This window comes from Microtus pennsylvanicus, chromosome 1, assembly GCF_037038515.1.
Source record: "Microtus pennsylvanicus isolate mMicPen1 chromosome 1, mMicPen1.hap1, whole genome shotgun sequence".
Lineage (NCBI taxonomy): Eukaryota > Metazoa > Chordata > Mammalia > Rodentia > Cricetidae > Microtus > Microtus pennsylvanicus.
In genome coordinates, this window is record NC_134579.1 from 47,971,565 (window position 1) to 47,992,934 (window position 21,370).

The window sequence follows — 21,370 nt, forward strand, 5'->3', positions numbered from 1 at the left end:
TCTCTGTGTAGCTTTGGCTGTCCTGGAACTTGCTGTAGACCAGACTGGCCTTGAACTCACAGAGATCTACCTGTCTCTGCCTCCCAACTGCTGGGATTAAAGGCATGTGCCATCACCACCTAGCTACTAACTGCATTTTAAAGAATAGGGTGAACTGATCGTCTCCAGACTTATTTTCCTTGTTTTTATTCCATGGAGAAAAAAATGTTGAAAATTCATTCATGTTAGTCAGATATCGATCTTGAGTAATCTTAAGAGTTTTAGGGGTTTGGGTTCTATAAGCGATGTGTAGAGATCAGTACTACACATAGCATCAATCCTGGTCGCTGGGTGGGAGGACACTGCATAAATGTGAGCTTAGATCTGAGATCTACCCTTAATGAAGAAAATTCATGCAATAAAAAACAAACAACAGAAAAACCCTCTCACTTTTAAAAAAATTGTTGTTTGAGAAAACCATCCCTCCATCCATCCACCCATCCGTAATCTCCTAGGAGACCATACAAGAGCTCCTGATGCTTCGTCTTCTTTACAAAGTCTAACATCAGCACACAGTAGGTACTTAAAGAAACGTGGGTAGGTCAAAGGCAGTGTTTGTGGACGCCTAACTTTAAGATCTCTAGTGGGAAAAACTATTTCTAATTTTTCCTTCGAAATTACCAAGATAAACATAATAATCTTGCACAAGCTTCCTCATAGCTAATCCATTTTCTACAGTCTATGCTAATTTCATTTTGTCAGCTACCTCTTGAGTGAGGCAGGAAGGAGCCATTCCAGCCGGCACAGTCCCTGACAGAGAATGAAGTTACACTCTGGAACACAGACTAATTTGTTTATTAGGTACGTTCTATAAGTCAAGGAGAGAAATTTTTGTCAAATAAATAAATAATAAATAATCAAACGAACGGAGATCCCAGGGCACAGGAGGTCAGAGAGAGGAAGCGGAGTCTTTGCATAGTTCTAAACGAACAAAGGGTGGTAGCAATAGGCAGCGTGGATTCCCAGCGGAAGTGCAGCACTTGCAAGAACAGGGGACGGAAGGCTTTGAGAAAGCGGAGAAGGTGAGCAGGTGACTACCTATTTCTTTGTCACAGACTGTGGTGCGGAGCATTCGTCCTCTCTACCAGCGTGGGCAAGATGTGGCACCTTACATGATCTGCCTGGGCGTCCCGTACCCCGTCATGCCCGCCTGGGAGGCGCCTTTGTTGCTCCCCATCTGCAGGCCTATGACGTTCTGTCCCTGGCGGAGTTGCTCCTCTGAAAATCCTCTCCGATTCTGCTGGGCTTTCCTGGGTGGAAAGAGTCAGGTGGAACTATGTCATGTGACAGTTCTAAATCCTCCTCAAGGTACAGATACACAGCTTCTATATGAGGCAATCAAACACACCAGCAGACCCTTCCCTGGCCCACAACTCTTACTGAGCTCTGACCCACCAAGAACTATGGCCTACCGAGAGCTATGGTCTACTTGGGAACCAAGATGACTCTTAGAATTTCTAGCAAAAAAAAAAAAAAAAAAAAAAAAGAAAGGAGAACCCATAGCTGCCCTTCTGGAAAACTCAATCTCAGCTTCTCTTTTTCTCTTCCTCTTCAGAACACCTCAGTCTTTACCTTCTCACCCTTTCCGGTACCTCTACTCACAAAACTAACTCCTTTTACAAAACATATCCTAAGCCCCGTTCCACCCTTCCCACATAGGACCAATGATTAATCTCTGTTTTGCTGCCCGATCAACCTAGGAGTTTTCAAGGAGCAATCTTTATCTCCTGACCAGAGGCTGCCAAAGTTTGGTAAAGAGCATGACTGTGAATAAATTTGGATTTGCAGCCGTACAGACTGTGGTGGATCATCAATAATTCTGGAATTAGGACCCGGATTTCAATATGTTTCTAGGAGGAATTTAGGTCAAGGGCATCTAAAGAACATAAACTACGTGCTTCTATACTTCTCCAGGATGAGAAGAAAAGAATTACCGAGTAGCTGCTACAAGCATTCCTGTCATCTGTCTCCAGACACCTCGTTTGTACATCTCTGTCTCTACTCTCACTGCCATAAAGATCGCTTAAGGAACAGTTCCTAAAAGGCCTGGTCTGTTTCAGTAGACTGAAATAATCGTATAATTTATCACCCAGACCAGGATGCTTTTGAAAGTCAAAGCGGGGGCTGTTAGTTAACCTGCTGGGTTACAAACCGAGATGGTGTTTGGCAAAGGGACGAATTTGTTCTTCATTAGGTGCATAGGAGAGAATTAAAAAGATGAAAGAAGGAAAAGAACAAGGGAGAGGAAGATGCTAGGAGCTAAGAGAAATCCCAAGCATCTCAGCCCTGATTGGGTGTCGGCTACAATGGCAGCACCGGCCTTCCTTCTCAGTGGATCTTGCCGTGGGACCAGAAGTGTCTGACAGCTCTAGGGAAGGACTCACCTGTGAAACCAGGATGGCTCTCCCCGGTAGCAGCCGTCGTCCTTGGTAACTGCCACGCTGCCTAGAGCCATCAGAGTCCTCTGCACGGCTGCCATGTCCTTCCCTGGAATCCGGTGAAGAGGTTAAAGTCCAGCACGTCAGTGCCAGGGGTTTCAAAAGAAGGGAATTTCTATATAGAGGGAAGAGCTCTATATAGAGGAAGCTATGGGTGACTACAGTCATGGGAGAAGTACTAAATAACACTTCCCTGGGGTGGCTCTGACATAAAACCCATCGCAATCCTGCTTATTATTGTATTCACACAAGAAGGCCTGTTCTAATTTATTCAAGTGTATAATAAACACTCCAAGCATTAGCTGTTCCTGGACTTCATGGCTTCAGCCATGATCTGATGTGATCTGATGAGGAGGTCCTAGGTGACAGCCTGCAGAAGAACACTTTCCTCATGAGTGGACAGAGAAAGGAAAAATGCAGATAAATTGGTTGCTTGGAGTAATTCTGCCCCAGACCCCAGGGGGCTCCTCTCTTTTAGTTTATCTGGGTTAACAGGGTCTAAAATCATCCCTGTTCATCAAATTGAGTATTCACCCAGTGTTCTGGTCCGCAGGCCAATGGAGAAAGAAATCAACACAGAAAGCACTCAAGGCACAAGTGATGCATGAAAGGGACTAATGGAGACAGTACATCACTGACCCCTATGTGAGAGAGAACAAAGCAGGGGAGGGGGCATCGGGGAGTCTCACATAAGGGGTGGGGACATGGTCACATGATTGCCCCTAGAGAAGGCAGCTGAGCCTTCCAACCAGCCAGCTCCTTCCATCCTCTTCCCTCCCTCCTTTACAGAGGACGGCAAATCTTACACTAGGGAAGGTGCTGCTGGTGTGGGTGGATCAAAGGTCTGCACAAAGCAGAAATGAGGGAGATAAAGGCACCAAACTAAAAGAGAGAGAAAGAGGCTGTGGGGACCTGGGACAGGAGCAGCAGATAGGCAAAGGTTCTGGTAGGACCCAGTGAGCATCTTTGGTCTCCTTGGTGCACTTTTTGCAACTCAGCCCCTGGGGAATACAGAGTTACAAGGGAAGGGCAGAGAAGGGAGCAGGAACTGTAATGAAATCAGCAATTATGGCTTTTAAGGAGGTCCTGTTCAGGATGCTCATATGTTCCAAGAAGAGAGGTAAGAGTCTCCTTCCCTCACATGGTTTCCTCCACCCTATGTCCGACACTCACTACAGGGCAATTGCCTGGAGCTTGAGGCTGGTGGGGATGGCTGTGGGTATAGGAAATTCTGCAGTGGATATTCTCTCAGACTCAGCTGCTGGGGTGATGGTGAGTGGAGTATCCGCAGTAGATGGCAAGGGAAGGATTTAAAAATAACCACTAAGAATTTGGAGAGAAGAAAGGCAGAGATGGCAGTGAGGACAACTTTTCTCTTCCACACACGAAATTCCTTTCTGTAACTGTCACTATATCATAGGCTGCTGTGAAAGATAAACCTGTATGTTGAAGAAGCTGAGGCTGCGTTCCTGCCATCCGGCTCCTGACCTCCTGGCTAGCTTATGCCCTGAAATAACAACACACAAATTGTATTCTTTTAAACACTGCTTGGCCCATTATATCTAGCCTCTTCTTAGCTAACTCTCGCACCTGGACTAGCCCATTTCTAATAATGTGTGTAGCACCCCAAGGTGCGCTTACCGGGAAGATTCTAGCCTACGCCCATCCTGGGTTGGAGCTTCATCGCGTCTGCCTCAGAGAGCAGCGGCCTGGCATCTGAGCTCACTTCCTCTTCCTCCCAGCATTCTGTTCTGTTTACTCCACCCACCTATATTCTAACCCATCAGGGCCAAGCAGTTTCTTTATTAATTAACTAATGACCTTCCTCCATCACCTGTAGTCATGACATTCTGGAAGGAGATGTGGCTGGGTGTGCTCATGCACAGCAAAGCAATTAAGGAGAGCCTAGAAGAAAGTGAGTAAGTACAAGAAGTATAAGCTAGAGTCTGCCAATAAGCCCACCTCTTACACAAAGCAGCAGGAATATAGTTCTGATAGGTGGAGGGTGTGGGTCTGACATGTACAGGATCTGAGGCAATGTGGAAAGATGTTCAGCAAGTCAGCTATAAACATTCTATAAGCAATGGTAGGACATGAGCTTTGTTCCATCACAATGGGGCTTCCTTCAGAAGGAGCTAGCTAATGTGCACATATATACCCTCGGAAGGGATGGAGCTGCAGGCAAGGGTTAGAGATCCAGGAACCTAGAGACATAAAATCAACACCACCCACCGTCTTCTCAGTACCGTGGACAAGGAAGTGAATGTATGACTGAGTTAGGCGCATCTAAGGGAAGGAGGCAATCTTTCACTTTTCTAAAGAGAAGATTTCAAAGAAAGAGATGTAATGTAAATCATGGGCTAGATGTTTTATCACATGTGGTCTTAACATTATGGAGTAGAGACTGCTCCTCCCCATCTGTGGACAGCAAAACAAATTCAAGGAGATTTGCTAACACCCTCAAACTCACCCAACAAGTAAACCAGAGCCCAGCTCTAGCTCCTGTTGGACTGAAATCAAACTTTACAATAGGTACATCCACTTCACTGTTATTCCCCCTTGCTCCTCCCCTTTGTAAAATTGGTGAGGAACCATGCTCCTTGGGAGGAAGGAGTGACTAGAGATAACCAAAAGTGTCAGGGTATTGGTAACACAGGAATCTAAATCTGGGCATTGATATTGGGTACCATAAAAATAAGGACACCCATCCCAAAATGGTCATAAGCCATTGGATGTTTTTGTCTGCAATAATTTTGCTATATCTTCACTTACATAACATTAAAAAATAAAACTATTTGTAGTCTACATTCTGACTAAGTTAGTTATTAGGATTCTAAGTAAATTAGTGACTACAAATCGTCTGTCTTAGCCAGTGCACAGCTAATCCATTTTATGTGTATGTTTTTTAGTAGAGACTTTTGTGAAGAATTCCAGAATTCTTGGACTGATGATGTGGGAAAGAACTGGCTTCTTTCCCAATTAGAAACTGAGATAGAGTGAGTAGTGCTAGATGAAAGAAACAGGTGGCAGGAATTGGGGCCACTCCTGGAACCCAATCTGTGTCAACAGGGGTCAAATATGTAAATGTGTTATGAAACGCAAGGTCAAGGAAGATCTGCACAGCGTGCTGGGCATAGCACATCAAAAACTAAGCTGCTGTGTCACAGCCAGCGTAAGATCTTCCTTCTTGTGAAGCTTTCGAAATGATGCAAGTGCAAAAACTTGCCATGTCCAGCTTGCTTCAGAGCTCATCCCCACGCTTTGTTGTTTCTTCAAGGGAGTTTGCAGAGGGGGATGTCTCTCCACACGTACTATATCAATTTTGAATACTGAGGGGGTTTTTCCCCATAAGAACTTAACTTGGAAAGTCCCAAGAATCTATATTCCAATAAGTTTAGTAAATAACACGCAGGTGATAGTCTGAGAAACACAGCCTTCGTTTGGTGACTGTGGTGTGCTGTGACCATCAGCAGCCTGAGTGCCTGAATTCTGATTCTGGGGTAATCTTCCAGGACAGTCCTTATGTGGTCAGATAGACCTGTAAGCCCCACTCTAAACTCTTAGTTCTAGCTGATGAGTGCTAAGAACTACATGCATTTTGTTAAGCAATAACTCCTCCCTTCAGAGATATCTTTCGCAAAGTCCAAAGAACAAAACTGATCATTAGAAGCACTTTGATCCAAGCTGGAAGTCTGCCTCCTTAGCATCTCTTTGATTCCTGAAAGCCATCCTGGACACTTTGTCAAATGCTATGACTCTTCAAGTCAGCCTGATTACTTCCTCTAAATACCGTTCTCCCAAGAAAATAAAGAAATGCAATCCTGGAAGACAGACTGTTCAGAGGTTGACAGTTTTCTTCAAGCAAGCAGAGCAGGAACGAATCAGTCCTGGTGATGACATAAGAATTTGCTACTGTCCCTGAGAAGGAAAGTGGCACAGGCAGAGGAAGGCAAGCTTGCACCAACAGGCTGTCTGGGTTCTTCTATTTCTTTATCATGAGAAATTGATGGGTTTTACAGCAGAGCTAATAGAATCTGAACAGACAGCACACAGCATGATGTGACATCTTACAAAGGGCAAAACCAGATAGACAGCAAGAGAAGCAGATCACTGGGACTGATAATGGAAAAAGTTAAAATGATGGGCCACAGAAGATTTTTAGGGTAGCGAAAGTATGCTGCACAATACTATAATAGTGGACACATTTGTCTAAACTCACAGAATGTACTATTGTAGATAGGAAGAGGGAACCCGACTGTAGAGTGTGGGCCTTGGGTGATGCAAGGCTTCATTGAAGGTTTACAGATTATACAGGTGGTATAATATCACCCAGATGGACAGGATTACGTGGAGAGGCTATGTGTGCATCAGGGCACATTATACTTAACAGTGTAGAAGTCACTGCTTCCAATTTCTTTCCCTCCCCAACCCCCTCATTTATCTATCTATCATCTATCTATCTATCTATCTATCTATCTATCTATCTATCTATCTATCTATCTATCTAGTAGGTCCTCCCTCTATAGCCCAAACAGACCTTGAATTATGATGATCCACCTGCCTCAGCCTCCCAAGTGCCATCATTCACACTGTATTCATTCTGTATTATCACAAAATAATAACACCTCAAAATAGCCATAAACCCCAAACTGCTAATCAATAAGCCTTGAGGAGTGGAGCCCAGAGTTCTGCCTTGTAATGTCCTAACTTGGTGCTTATAAAGTTTAAGTTTACACTCAAGATATCTTATGCATGTCTTACATGGATCTACACCAGGTCATGTAGATGATTGATAGATAGATAGATAGATAGATAGATAGATAGATAGATAGATAGATATTAACTTAGTATTTTATGGGACCCCTGATTGTGAAAGCAAGCAGACATACTGCTTTGGGACTCTTTTCTTCCTATTGGGCTGCCATGTACAACTTCAATATGAAAGTTTTTGCTTCATCTTATTATAGTTTATTTCATCATGTTTGGTTGCTATCTCTTAGATGCCTGATCGTCTGTAATGAGAGATAGAAAGGGAATGGATCCAGAGGGGAGGGAAAGTGGAGAGGAACTGGGAGGAGTGGAGGGAGGAGAAGCTATAATCAGGATATATTGTACAAAAAAAACTATTCTTAATTAAAAACAAAAGACAAAAACAAATGAGAAGAAAAAAGGGAAAAATAAAGGCAATGCAGAAGGCATTTGAGTAGGAAAAGTGAGATTTGACACTATTTTCTATTCTATTTTTAACACAAAAGCCAGCCTTAGATTATTTGTTTCAGAACTGCTATTTTCTATTAGTCTTGACCAAGTCTGTGAACTCTTAGAAGCTGATTTTTAATATACGCATCACAGAGAAAGCAAGCTGTGATAGAAAAATCACTTCCCATCTCCCTATGAAAATGCCGCTGCAGGCCAGGGAGAAATGGCACTCAGAAATAAGCTGAGCATTCTCTCTGAATTTTATGGACTTTGTTGTTTTCATTCTGGCCAGTGGGAAAAAAACTGTAAGCTCTCAAAGTGGGGCTCCCAGGAGAGCAGAAGCAGCGTCACCTACAAATTGGTAAGAAATGCAGTACTTGGGCCTTGTTGCAGATTTAACATCTCAGGAACATGTCTGTCAGTCAGACCACGTGCCTGTGATGCATGCTGGAGATTGAAGCTAAAGGAAAAGCTCACAAAATACAATGGCCAGCAGCCCTTCCGAGTGAACGCAGCTGAGGGTGCTGCCATGGGAAAGGAGGGTGGAGGAGTGGGCATTTGTCATAGCTCAGGTCACTGTGGGTACCCTGCTGTATCCCCAAACCCATCTCCAGCTAGGAGAAATGAGTCTTCAGCTTCTGCTGTTGAGGAACAGTACACATAGTGACACCTCCTGAGAGAGTACACGTGAACCTTCCAGGCTCTACCCTTCCGTGTAAATAACACCTCCCTAACTCCCATCATCAGGAGAAAAGAACAGACAACATAAAACCATGCACCCATTATCCTCCATCAGTGCAATTGTTGAGAAGAATAATCAGGCTGATTGCTCTTAGAGTATTGTCTGCACTGACGTTTTGGAATTCTTAACATCTGACACTAAGTGCTTATACAAATAGGCCCCAAAGGTTATTGCTGATGAGCTTACTGAAGCAGAAGAAAAATCGACATTTATTAGGCAACTAGGGATCATATATTGTGCTGGAAAGTTAACATTTTTGTTCCATACAATTCCTTTAGGGGTTGGGGTTGCTAGACCACTACACAGAAGAGAACCAAGACTCTAGACAGCTGAGAACTGTAAACAGAGTCACACAGCTAGGATGCATTGGAAGACGGTTTTCAATGTATCTACTCTAAAACCCATGCTATTTTCATTCTACCGAGGGCTCCCAGATCTGACATTGGCAATGCAATGTATCATAGGGACAGATGACAAATTCAATGTCTTCTGTCAATAAGGTAACCAGCATGAATGACTGCCAGGTTGACAGTCATCCAGGCAATCCTATCAAGTTGTAAGTGTGATAATTAACCAAATGCATCTTTTATAGAGGAGTCCATGACCATCCAGTCCCCACCCTTCCTATTAACCCAGAAAGGGCAGGCCACTGACGATACTTATGCTATTCCTTGTCAGGCACCATCTGAGAGTTTCTAACCCATCACTTCCTTTGTTCCCTAGACCAATAACATAAAATAGGTTCTCTTAGGCCCATTTGATGCAGGAGAAATTCAAGGCTAAGATACTTTAGCTAAGAAGTGATGGTGCACAGGCTCGGTCCAGGTTCTCTAGTTTCTGCTTTGGGAGCCTGACTCCACCCACCTCATAGGACAGTCCCACTAAAGCTTTTCTGACCAGACCTCAGGCCAGCTTCTCACTTTCCTTGTGTGTTTTCTCTCTCTTATACACATACAGACTCGGTTTATTGTTGCTTCCTTTCTCCAGTCTCCTCTCTGGTACTCATAGCAAAGATGCTGCAGGCTTGCCTGTACTATCCTCTCCTGAGTCAGAGCTGAAACAGCCCCACCCCTGCCCTTCGCCAGCATCTGCTCCAGATCTAAAAGGAACCTGTCAGACCATTTACCTTTTCTCTTCACAGAGGGGCTCTTCCCGTCCCCTTCCATTCTTTGCAGTGGCCCTTGCCTTTCCTGTAACCAACAATGAAGGTCACTCTGGCCCTTCCCCAGTGAAGGCTTTGGTAACTTTGTATTATCTCCATGATCAAGCTGTGACCTGGATATCTTTGTGAAAACCCTTGCATCCTTGCTGGCCCCGGGTCTCTTCCAAACAATGTACTAAAAGGGGGTTCAAGAATGGTGGGGACTTCTGGGGCCCCACCTATATGAGTAATGGAAGCTTAAACAAGAAGGCATTTGGCAAACCTGGGCTTCTGCAGGTTTGCTGATCTGCAACCTAGAAGGAGCTTGGGAAGGCACTGTGAGCAAAAAGAACCATATTTAGAAGAAACGTGCCAAGAAGAGGAAATGTGGTACTGAGAGCAGCCAGGCATAAACTGCCTGCAGAGGAGGAAGGGAAGTGTCCAGTTAGAATGGGGGCTGGACCCACAGCAGCCACAGCCCCCGCAACTGTGATACAGGGAATCATGAAATAGCGGGAGGAACTAAAGTGCGAGGGCAGGATTGCAACCTCGGAGCGGAACGGTAGAAGTGACGAGCTGTGCACACGGCTAGTCTGACATCTGATATCTATGTGACAGAGAGTGTGTACATCCTCACGCAGACATGTCACACAAACACACGCCAACCCTGCTCTTTGACTACAGTTTAGTCACCAACCACATCATGCAGAAAGGACCAGCGCCTCCCATGCTCAGTCCGCCATCTGTGCCAGCCACCAAGGCCATCCCACCCACTTCCCTGTTCAAAGCAACCTGCTTTCTACTCCTACGCTCCTCGGTCCGGGAAACAGCTCTGGCCTGAGCTCCAGACAGGGATCCTGGGAAGTATCAAGTCTCTCGCCCATGACATCATCTTCAGTCTCAGCTCCTTGGGGCTTCCAGCAAGTCATCTGGAAACTCCTCAGCATCTGTCTCCCTGCTGTCAGCTCTCTTGCACATCCCCACCTTTGTGTAGTTCTAGTGTTTCTGTGACCTGTCAATCACAGTACCTCGAGAGTCTCCGTATTTCATTTAAAGTCCTCTTCTGCACTGGGGCAGGGATGGGTTGAGGTATGGTGAATGATGACTTTTATTGTCTGTCTTACATTTTATCTAGAAGCATTATCATATTCCAGAGTTGCATCTCAGGTTGCTTCGCTAACATTTATGCCTCCTAGCTTTCTTCTTTTCCCAGGAGTGTCTAACACAGGCTATGGCAGGTGTGTAGACTGCCACGCATGCTGCCCACCCAGAAGTACTGCTCCTTCTCTCTTCCCTCTTTTAAAGTCCCCCCTCCCAAGTATAGCGCCCCTCTCTATGGTGTTTGCATAAAGGGGGAAAGGAAGTAACGCTAGCCCTTCCCTAATGTAGATGGGTAGGCTCCCTTTAGACTCGACCTCCCAGGTACCTCCAGTGCCCTTCCTCTTACGTACGTCCTGCACTTGAGTGCTCACCAGGGTTTCTGTCATTTGCTCTAACCCCCTATCTCTTGGTTTCACATGGCTTTGATTCATCCTTCTCCATCCTCCCCTGGCTCCCTGGCATCAACAGTTAGTCACTGACGTGACGCATCCAGGACATTCATGGTAGAGATGAAGGATTCTGTTTTGGCTTCAGAGCCCAGGGTGGCGCTCAGGGCTGTAAACTATGAATTCTGATGAACACACATGACAAGGGCAGGCAGGGGTCATTATCTATGCAATGAGGAGGTTGAAAAAGTTCCCTTCATCGTTTAGTTGGAAGAACTGTGTGTCATTGTTCAGAAAAGCTCTTATATGTGCTTCTAGAGAAGAGGAATATCAGTGAAAAAAAACTGTATTAGCTGTGGACAGTCACCATTATCCTGACCTGGGAATCAAGCCTTAGTGGAGCCATCCCATGGAGAATTGGAGGCAGATGCCCATGAGGTCTGGTGGACTAGCCAGAATTTCAGATATCTGAGGTACTAGAAAAAAATACAAGACCCCTGGCCTCTTCGGGTTTGAACTGTTCACTTATGCAAAAAGCATGTAATAAAGCCCTCTTTGAATGGAGGCTTGAGGTCATTGTGAGGATGGAGGAGGTGAATTTTTTTCTTTATAATTATCTGAGCAGACTGTCCTCTGCTTAGGATACCCATGGCTCTTGATCAAAGTAACATTAGTCTACCCTCTGTGTCGGCAGAACCACCCAAGGGAGTCTGTGGGTTGCCCTGTGATGACAGCCAGTGACAATGAGTGTGTCAATCAATCTGGCAATTAGACAGCCCCTCTGTGCCTCAGGCAGGGCTAGTGTATGGACTAACATGCCCATTTTCACTAAAGGGGACTGGACGCCGCATGGCTATTGGTCCTTCAGATTCTCCAGCAATACCTGCATTACACATCCTTTTCTTCAACATGGTAGATTGCTAAATAGTTCCATAGCTAAGCTTTGATCTATATAGCTTTGTGAGATATTTCTCTCCAAGTCAATTCACAAATGTGAATGAAAAAAACCATCTGGTAGTCTCCCCGAGTAGAATACTCACTTAGAAGATACAATCACTGTGATCTGGATAACATCCATCTAGAAGATACAATCACTGTGATCTGGATAACATCCACCTAGAAGATACAGTCACTGTGCTCTGGATAATACCAACCTAGAAGATACAGTCGCTGTGATCTGGATAACATCCATCTAGAAGATACAGTCACTGTGCTCTGGATAATGCCCACCTAGAAGATACAGTCACTGTGATCTGGATAACATTCATCTAGAAGATACAGTCACTGTGCTCTGGATAATACCAACCTAGAAGATACAGTCACTGTGCTCTGGATAACATCCATCTAGAAGATACAGTCACTGTCCTCTGGATAGTTGTTTAACAGAAAGATGGAGCACTCTCTTGTTTTCTCTCAGGTTGAATGACAGAGGAGCAGATGGCTTTGTCTGTAAGCCCCACTGCTGGTGAGTCAGAAGAGCACTCACTCACGCCTGCCTCCCTTCTTTTCCACGAAATGTGATTTGTTATGAACAGCTAACTAGAGGAAAAGACACCCATGTAACCAGTTCACTTCTCTGTGTTCGCTTTTAGTTTGCTGAGGGACTTGCCATATCCTCGGCATAAAGCACCACAAGGAGGAAGGACAACACTGCCCATGGGGTGACAACTGAGAACGGACTTCCCTCCCGCAAGCAGTGCCAGGAAGCCCTATGTAAGTGGCTTTTACAAACAGATGATAAAGAAAAGAGGAGGTATGGGAACAGGAGTCCAGGGGAAACAGACCCAAAGACAGAAGGGCTGTTTACCTTCCCATAGATCCACTGTTTGAAAAATGTCTGTGGTCCTGACACCATAGACCTCGGCCGCTTTCAGGAACTGGGAGATTTGCTCCATCTGCTTAAAAGCCATCTTTGACTCTGAGATCTTGGGGATGGGTTCTTGTCCTGGTGGATATAAACTGTTTATCAGCTTGCACAGGACCTGAAGGGAACGCGGGGACAGAGAATCAGTGTTTGCCTTTGCAATAAATGTCACAAGTCAGAAGTGAATGGTGCATCTACACACACACACACACACACACACACACACAGAGAGAGAGAGAGAGAGAGAGAGAGAGAGAGAGAGAGAGAGAGAGAGAGAGAGAGAGGCGCACGCTCCCACATTAAACACGGAAGAAAACCCCAGGGAGCCCAGGCTACAGCTGACCACAGTCCTGCAACCGGAATCTGATTCTCTCATTGGAAATGATGCTAAGGGATGAGGACATGATCTCAGACTCTTAATGGAGGATGCATTGGAGGCTGGTGGGGAAGTGGGAGGATTGTGATCTGCTTTCTGGGATCTGCCCTCTTCACTAACTCATCCTATATGAGTTTATGACGTGTGAAAGAACTGAGTTGGGTCTTCTCACGGACTCTGAGAAGACGAAGCCAAGCAAGCCTTGGTCTACCCAACACATGGGTGGGATCGCAGTTATGTAACAGTAAATCACAAGCTGCCAGAAAAGACTGGCTTGCTCGACTGAGCTGAGCTGTCCTCCTGGAACCCAAACACACAGCATCTAGACAGAAAGGAACACCACTATCAAAAAAGGATTCTTTTTCCGCTCCAAAGCCCCTGAGCCTCTCCAAGGGGCTCAGCATCCCCGGAGGATAAGAAGTTGATTAGCCTTACTCTTTCCTTTGTTTCACCATGTAACCAGCTGGTTCCCCTGGGGGTAAGAAAAGCCCCAGAAAGGCTGATGCACCAAGAAGGCAAAGGAGATCAAACGGCTGCACTTAGCTCTATTCTCCGTGGAAATATCTGAAGGGCTTCAATTTTGCTTACAGTTTAGCAGGAAGCTTGATGCTCAGATGGGTGGAGAATCTTCTAAACTAGCTAGGAAATTGTACAGGGAGCCCTCATCTCACAGCCCGAGAGAAATAAAGGCATCCCCGGTCCTCCCGGTGAGATCCAGATCTTGGCAACAGAGGATTCCCCCAGGCCCTCACTTATAAAGAAAGGGCCCCAGGAGGGCTTCTTTCCACCGCTCCAGCAACCAATATCCCTGCCCGGCTTACCGTCCCGTCCATCAACCATTTCTGAAAATGGGCCCTGCCCGGGGGCGGGTGCTCTATATCCTCAGCACACTGCAGGATGATCCAGTCCACCAGCTTGTTCTCCAGGTCCGCATCATACTTCTGTTCGATCTTCTCCTGCACCTCTCGGCTTAAGCCATAGCTCGGGCCCCTATTAGCCATCTCTGGAAGAGAAGAGAGGACACGCGCGGCATCCACACAATAGCAGCCACAGCAGCCCCCGGGTTTCCTGAGAACCCGGCTGGGATGTGGCAGGAGGCCGAGCCCAGCAGCCGCAAAGCGGACAGAAAGCCGGGCGTGGTTTAAATCAAGGAGCCAATGAAGCCAATGGGGTTTCACCTACAAATGGGAAAGAAAAACGCAGCCACGCGCCATGGACTCTAGAATAAAGCCCCGGTCGACCCAGGGGGGCTGAAACCCCCCTTTCAGTCCTGCCTGTCAGGCAGACTGGATGATGTACAGGGACTCACTCGCGAGCCTGAACCCCCAGGCAGTCGGGGGCTGGGTTGAGGGTGGGCGATGGTTGCTTGCTCCCCCTCTCAGCAGCACTTTGCGTGAGATTCCCAGGGCAGGTAATTAACAGGCAGGAGAAAGGATGCCTCGACAATCGCCCGCTGATGGTGTGTGGAGTCTGGAAGCAAGGCGCTCTGATTTGATTTTCTCACGGCTGAGGCGGGTTAAATCAGGGCTGTTGCTAAGAGCCCTCCAAAGACAGCCCTCTCCTAGTCAGGCAAACCCGCCTGCCTCCCGCTGGGAGCCTCTTTCTCTGCACCACAATCCTTTCCCCTCCTCTGGGGATCCCAGCATTGTATCCAAGGCCCCACACAGCTGCCTGAGGGGACCTGGGTCTCTGGTAGGGTCCATTCTGCTAAGTGCCCATCTGCCAGGAATAGTCAGACCATTTTAACCTTCTACTGAAGTGACAGTTGTTACCGGACAGGATGGGGTGGGGGTGGGGAACACTGGAAGCTGCAATCATTTACTTTAGCTGTCAACCCAGTTTCATCCAGAAACTTCCAACCCGAGGGAAACCTCTGTGGCTTGGTTTGGCTCTGTTCAAGAAATAAACCTTTTAAATGTTACTTTAAACTGAAAATATATACGGCAAATATTGTGAGTCAACACAAGTCAGTGAGTGTTCTAAACGTTCTGGAAAATCTCAGTCTTTGTCTATTTTAGATAAGGATGTCGAAGGTGCCAGGGACACGCATTTAAGAGTCACTTAACACTGGGGGAGGCAGACAAAACATGAGGAAAAATCATTTGGTTCAAGCTGGCCTGAACATGTCTTAAGAGCGAAAGAGCTTAGCAGTTTGCTCACAAGTATAAGATGTTCGAGGGTAAAGATGACTTCTCACTTTAGCTGTTTTGTGTACGTCCCTGGGTACTTTGCTTGGTTTATACCTTCACTTAACAAATATTTATCAAGTGTTTAAGTCGTGCCAAAGATTGGACCTGAAACAAAATAATTATGGTTTCACAATGTGCCAATAAATTGGCTCAAGACCATAGATTAAGCAGTTCTAATGAGGAGATGGTCATTGTCCCTGTGTTGATTGGTTAGAGCCAAACACGAAGTTACTCTCAGACAACACATGTACCCAGAAACATCTTCTGCTAGTTGAGGCCTGTACTAATGAAAACATCCCTGTACTAATGAAAACATCCCTGCTTAGCAGATAAGTGACCGGTTTGCTTGAGGCACTTCCTGGTGAGTAGCTGAGAGCCTGGAGAGAAAGAACTGGGAGGTGAGAAACAGACCAGCTTTTAGAACATTAGTTTAAGGAGAAAAAGCAAGCTAAGGGATGCAGGCTTTGATGCTTCCTAAAAGCTCAATTGAAGAAGTCCCAAAGACACAGAGCTAGCTGTCTTAGAGATTTGGAGCTTGGGAGGAGAAAGAAATGCATGCTGCAAGAAGATCATCTGCAGAACCCTGGAAGTCTCCAGTCCGCGTCATGGGTGACAGCAATAATGGAAGTTCCAACCTGGAACTCAGGGGCAGAAGCTCACAGAGAAAACATGTGTCTTTTCTTCACTCCTAGATGCAATTCCAAAGAGAACAGTCTTCCTCGTCCTCCTCCTGCTCCTCCTGCTTCTCCTCCTCCTGCTCCTCCTGCTGCTTCTCCTTCTTCTGCTCTTCCTCCTCTTCCCTCTACTCCTCCTCCTCCTCCTCCTTTTTCTCCTCCTCCTCCTGCTTCTCCTCTTCCTGCTGCTCCTCCTCCTCCTGCTTTTCCTCCTCCTGTTCCTCCCCTTGTTCCTCTTCCTCCTCTTCCCTCTATTCCTCCTTTTACCCCTGATCCTCTTCCTCCTCTTCTTTTGAAACTTTTGGGCAGTTTTCTTTATATGATAACCAAATAGTTGGTATATTTTACATGAATGATTAAGCCCATTGTTTTAGAAAGGATTCCATGCAAAGAGGAGGCGCAGCAGGATATAAATAAGTGTCCATAATCCCGGTGAAGCCTTCAGAGAAAAACTGCTTAATGCTGTGGAGGATGACAATGGAAATTAGTTCAACTTTGCATTTGCTTGAAGCCTATTAGCATTATAGTAATTTGCTTCAATAACCTAATTTTTTAAAGACAGTGTAGCTCAGGCTAGCTTAAAATTTTGATCCCTGAACACTGGGATTACAGGCATGAAACCATGAGGTCCAGCTTTAACATTTTTTAAAAAACAGCTTATGTATGCATGTATGTGTGTACGTGAGATGCAAAAAAATTAAATGAAACATACTAAGTAGGTCTAGCACCAAAGCTAACCTTGTCAGCAGGAAACGCCAGCCAGATGGTATGGTGTGTTTAGAGGAAGGGAATAGAGAGCTAGGGAAAATGACTTCAAGCACTGAATGATAAGTATGTCATTTGTCAGATGAGTGCATAAGGCAGAAGAGCTGTGGATTGTTGCCGGTAGAGACAACTTGTTTATAAAGGTGGAAAAATGGGGCTGCAGAGATTGCTCAGTGGTTAAGAGAACTGGCTGCCCTTCCAGAGAGCCCAGGTTCGATTCCTAGCACCCACATGGCAGTTAACAATTTCCTGTAACCCGAGTTCCCCTTTCTGGACTCTGTAGGCATTGTGAGCATGCATTATGCAATGCATGTATTGCACAGATATACATGCAGGCAAAACACTCATGCACATAAAATAAATATTTAAAGTTAATATTTATTTTTAAAAAGGTGAAAAAGTTTTAGTATCAGGAAATCGTTGGTTAAATGGAATACACAGAAAACTAGGGCAGGAACGCCAGTCGGGCTCCAGGTAATAAAGTGGTATGCTCACAAGGATCCAAGGTTAAGTTTTCAGGAACATTGAAGGTCTGTTAGTAAACTTTTACATTTTTAGTTATCAGATTACATAAATAATTATATTACAAGTATAAAAAAACTCAAAATGAATTGTTCTTTCTTTTAGCTACATTGCCTGATAATTATTGTTTTCTTGAGGATAATTGTGATTATGTTCCTATAGGACATAAACACTATGTGATTGTCTGCTCCTGGACACTTCTTCTCAGCTTTGCTTTCAGAGATGTCATAGAGACAATTTGAAAGCAGTCTTGATGGGGATACATACATATGCCAGGGGTGATGGCAAGTGCCAGCAGTTAAAAAGCCGGTTGTTAAAGCACTTACCATCCTGACATTGATTTGCCATGCAAAGGAGTTTGATCTTCTTCCAGACAAAGAAAACCACCAGATCTTAGCTGGGTAAAAGGAACGATATTCACACTATCTGCTGTTGCAGACAGAGTTCATGCTGCTGCCATGAACCGCAGAAGGACGCACAGGCAGGGTAGCTTACAAAGGAGAGAGATAATAAAGTGTGGTCCTGCTGCTTTGAGAGTCCTCTGATCCATGGAGTTCACTGGGCGGTTGTTTTATTGGTCTGGCGCTCAGGTAGAAATATGCTTGAGTCACCTGTTTGTAGGTAGTAGTTAAACCCATAAACACGGTGATGCTGCTCAAGGAAGCGCCAAGGGCAGAACTAAAGGAAAATTGGCATGACAAGCTGGGCAAGGAGAGGAAAGGACTGGGGAACTCAGCGATGTTGGCGGATAAATGATGCCAAGTCCAAGCTCATCCGTGCTTTGAAAGAAAACGGCTGGAATACCTGCTGAGGATTTCAAGACAGTATATTCTATCCACAAGGTACAGACACACAACTCTTATGACAGAGAACCTAGGAACTAGCATCGGAGAAAAAAGAGGGATGGGGCTGAGTCAAGGGCTTCCCAGAGAAACTGACAGGCCCTAGATGCCTCAGACCTTGTGCACTGAAAACAGCTATGAATGAGGACCAAGTGAACTTCTTTAGTTAGGTGAAGAAAGTTAAGCTATCAGAATCCTCCTGAAAATTCAGCATAACCAAGATAAAATGAAAGATAATATATTCCCTAAAATGTACATTTAATTTAAAAACTTGCTTGCATTTTTTCTAGACATAGTCTTTATAACATATTTTTTCATAAATCAGGGAATTCAAGTACTGCCTTCTGGCCTCCTCTGGCACTTATATGCATGCGTTGCACATGAATTCATGCAGGTACGCACACATGAACATGAAAACTACCTTTAGATCTCCAAAACAGATGGTTGGCCCTCCATTTCTAAAGATTCTGCATTCAAGATCCAACTAAAAATATAAAGAACAGCAACAACAACAAAAAAAAGAAACAAACAAACAAAAAAAATCAAGTCAAATCAAACCCTTGTCTGGAGCCTGGCATAGCAGTACAGTGAGTGTTTGTAATCCCAGGATTAGAAGGTTGAAGCAGGACCACGAGTTTGAGGCCATCCTGAGGCAGGGGAGGGGAAGGGGAAGAAAAGAAGAGGTATTATATCTTGAAAATTACGTTTCCTTATTGTCCCTTAAGAGATACAGCCTAAGAATAATTTGTCTTGGCGCTGTGTTGGTCTAAGTACTCTAGATATGAAGTGTTCTGGGTGATGCGAATGCGTTATAGGCACTATGTAAACAGTTCTCTGTCCTCCCTGAGGGACTTAAGTCTTTTGCAATTTTGATAGCCTCAGGGGGAGCTGGAACTAATCTCTGAAATAGCAAAGCGTGGCTGTAGTTAAAGCTCACTTACTCTTTTTCCTTCTAGAAAATGAGTTTATGCTTTTTCATTCTCTTCTTTTGTTTTGAGACAGGGTTTCTCTGGCTAGTCCTGGCTGTCTTAGAATTCGCTCTGTAGATCAGGTTAGTCTTGAACTCAGAGACTCACCTGCTTCTGCCTCTCAAGTGGCATGTGCACGACCACTCAGTGCTCTTTTTCAGCTCTCCCGAATCCATTTGGCATCCTCACTCCAGGGACTGTCCTAGGAACGGTAGCGCTTTCCCAGCTCTATCACCATGCTTACAAAACGCAGCCTTACTCAGGGCGCTTTCTTCCCCAGGCTTTTCACTGGCTGCTTAGAGACCTGCATACTGTATAGATTTGCATCAGGAAATATTTCAAAGGCATACATCTTTGATTAGCATTTCTGTTCTTGATAATTTGCCATATCCATTCTCATTGTCCATGTTCAAATTGTTTAGTAGATGCATGCTACTTAGAAAATCACACTGAAATTCAAGATAAGGCGCATGGAGCTGCTGTGTGTTCATACATTTCACGTGCCATTGCATACACAGCACAGAGCAATTCAGAAAAAAGAATGGCCTGAGTATAAAACACAGAGAGAGAGAGAGAGAGAGAGAGAGAGAGAGAGAGAGAGAGAGAGAGAGAGAGAGAGAGAGAGAGAGAGAGGAGAGAGAGAGAGAGAGAGAGAGAGAGAGAGAGAGAGAGAGAGAGAGGAGAGAGAGAGAGAGAGAGAGAGAAAGAGAGAGAGGGAGAGTCAATAATGAACACACTGAACCCTACAACACACTGAATCCTATTAATTTTTTATTGAAAATATTTTTTTCATACGGTATATTCTGATCACAGTTTCTCCTCCCCATCACTTCCTAGACCCACATCTAATTCCATACCCCACTTCTCTCACTCTCTCTTTGGAAAACAGGCAAATTAAAAAAAAATCCAGAATAATAAACAAAAATAAAAAAAGCACAAGAAACACACATATCAAACACAGGCACACAAAATAAAGTCAGAAAAATACAAAATTGGAAACCACAATATACAATCAAAAGCCCAGCAAGCTTAAAAAAATGCCAAACAAAATAATAGGAAAAAAACCTACAAAATTATCATTGAGATTGGTTTTTGTTGGCCATCTATGCTGGGCATGGGACCTATACTTAAGTGTGGTTTACATACCCAGTGAGATTCCATTGGAGAAAATGGATTTTTCCTTTGCAATCAGTTATCAATTGAAGACAGCTTCTTGCTTAGGAATGAGAGCTCATGTCCACTTCCTCTCCCACCCACCCAGTGCTGAGACCCTGTGCATACTACCATGGTTTCTAAGTTGTTATGTACGTCAATCCTGCTGTGTCTACAAGACACTGTCTCCTTGGTGTCATTTGTTCCCTCTGACTCTTACAATCTGTCTACCTCCTCTTCCAAATAATTGCCCAAGCTCTGAAGGGAGGGGTCTGATGAAGACACCCATTTTAGGACTAAGTGTTCTAAAATCTATTACTCTCTATACATTGTGCAGTTGTTGGTCTCTTTAATGGTAACTCTCTACTGGAAGTGGGAGCTTCTTGGCTGATGGCTGACTAGCAGAATGTCATTAGGAGTCATTTTATTGCTAAGTTCCTTTAGCAGAACAATAGTTTGGTTTTCCCCTAGACATGAGCTATGTAGTCTCAGGTTCTTGGTCACTTGAGCAGTGTTAGTCATGGCTTCTAGCTGCTGGAATAGGCCTTATATCCAATCAGAGTACTTGGTTACTCCCACATTTGTGCCACTATTGCCCCGGTGTATCACGTAGGCAGGTCACTGTTGTAATTTACAGGGTTTGTAGCTGGGCTGATGGTTTACCTATTTTGGTAGTGTGCAGCGCAGCCTCCAGTACCACAAACATGAGTCAGTAGAGATGAAGGCTCCAGCTAGGAGTCAGTTCAACTTCTCCATGTTCAATGAATTATGTAGGTGTTTTCATCAGCAATGGGGCATTACCATGGGTTGTGGTATAGCGTTAGCAATAGCCTGAGTTGTCTGAGGATTCCCATGGGGCTCCTTTGACCGACAATTCCTTTAGTTGTATCCTATTCCTAGCACTGGGCACGCTAGAAGTTTCATTTGGTGGTGAAAATATCAAGTTAACCTCATTTGAATTCTGTTATGTCA

At 44.8% G+C, this 21,370-nt stretch overlaps 1 protein-coding gene across 1 annotated transcript; it reads right to left on the reverse strand.

The window, feature by feature from the left end:
- Positions 1-818: 818 nt before the first annotated feature.
- On the reverse strand, positions 819-14,872 carry Tagln3 (transgelin 3). The gene is made up of 5 exons (XM_075963817.1): positions 14,596-14,872; positions 14,108-14,289; positions 12,854-13,028; positions 2,424-2,526; positions 819-1,289 (listed from the first exon to the last, which is right to left on the reverse strand). Exons 2-5 carry the CDS (start codon positions 14,285-14,287, stop codon positions 1,148-1,150), a joined length of 600 nt encoding a protein of 199 aa, XP_075819932.1. The 5' UTR covers positions 14,288-14,289; positions 14,596-14,872; the 3' UTR covers positions 819-1,147.
- Between the last annotated feature and the right edge of the window lie 6,498 nt (positions 14,873-21,370).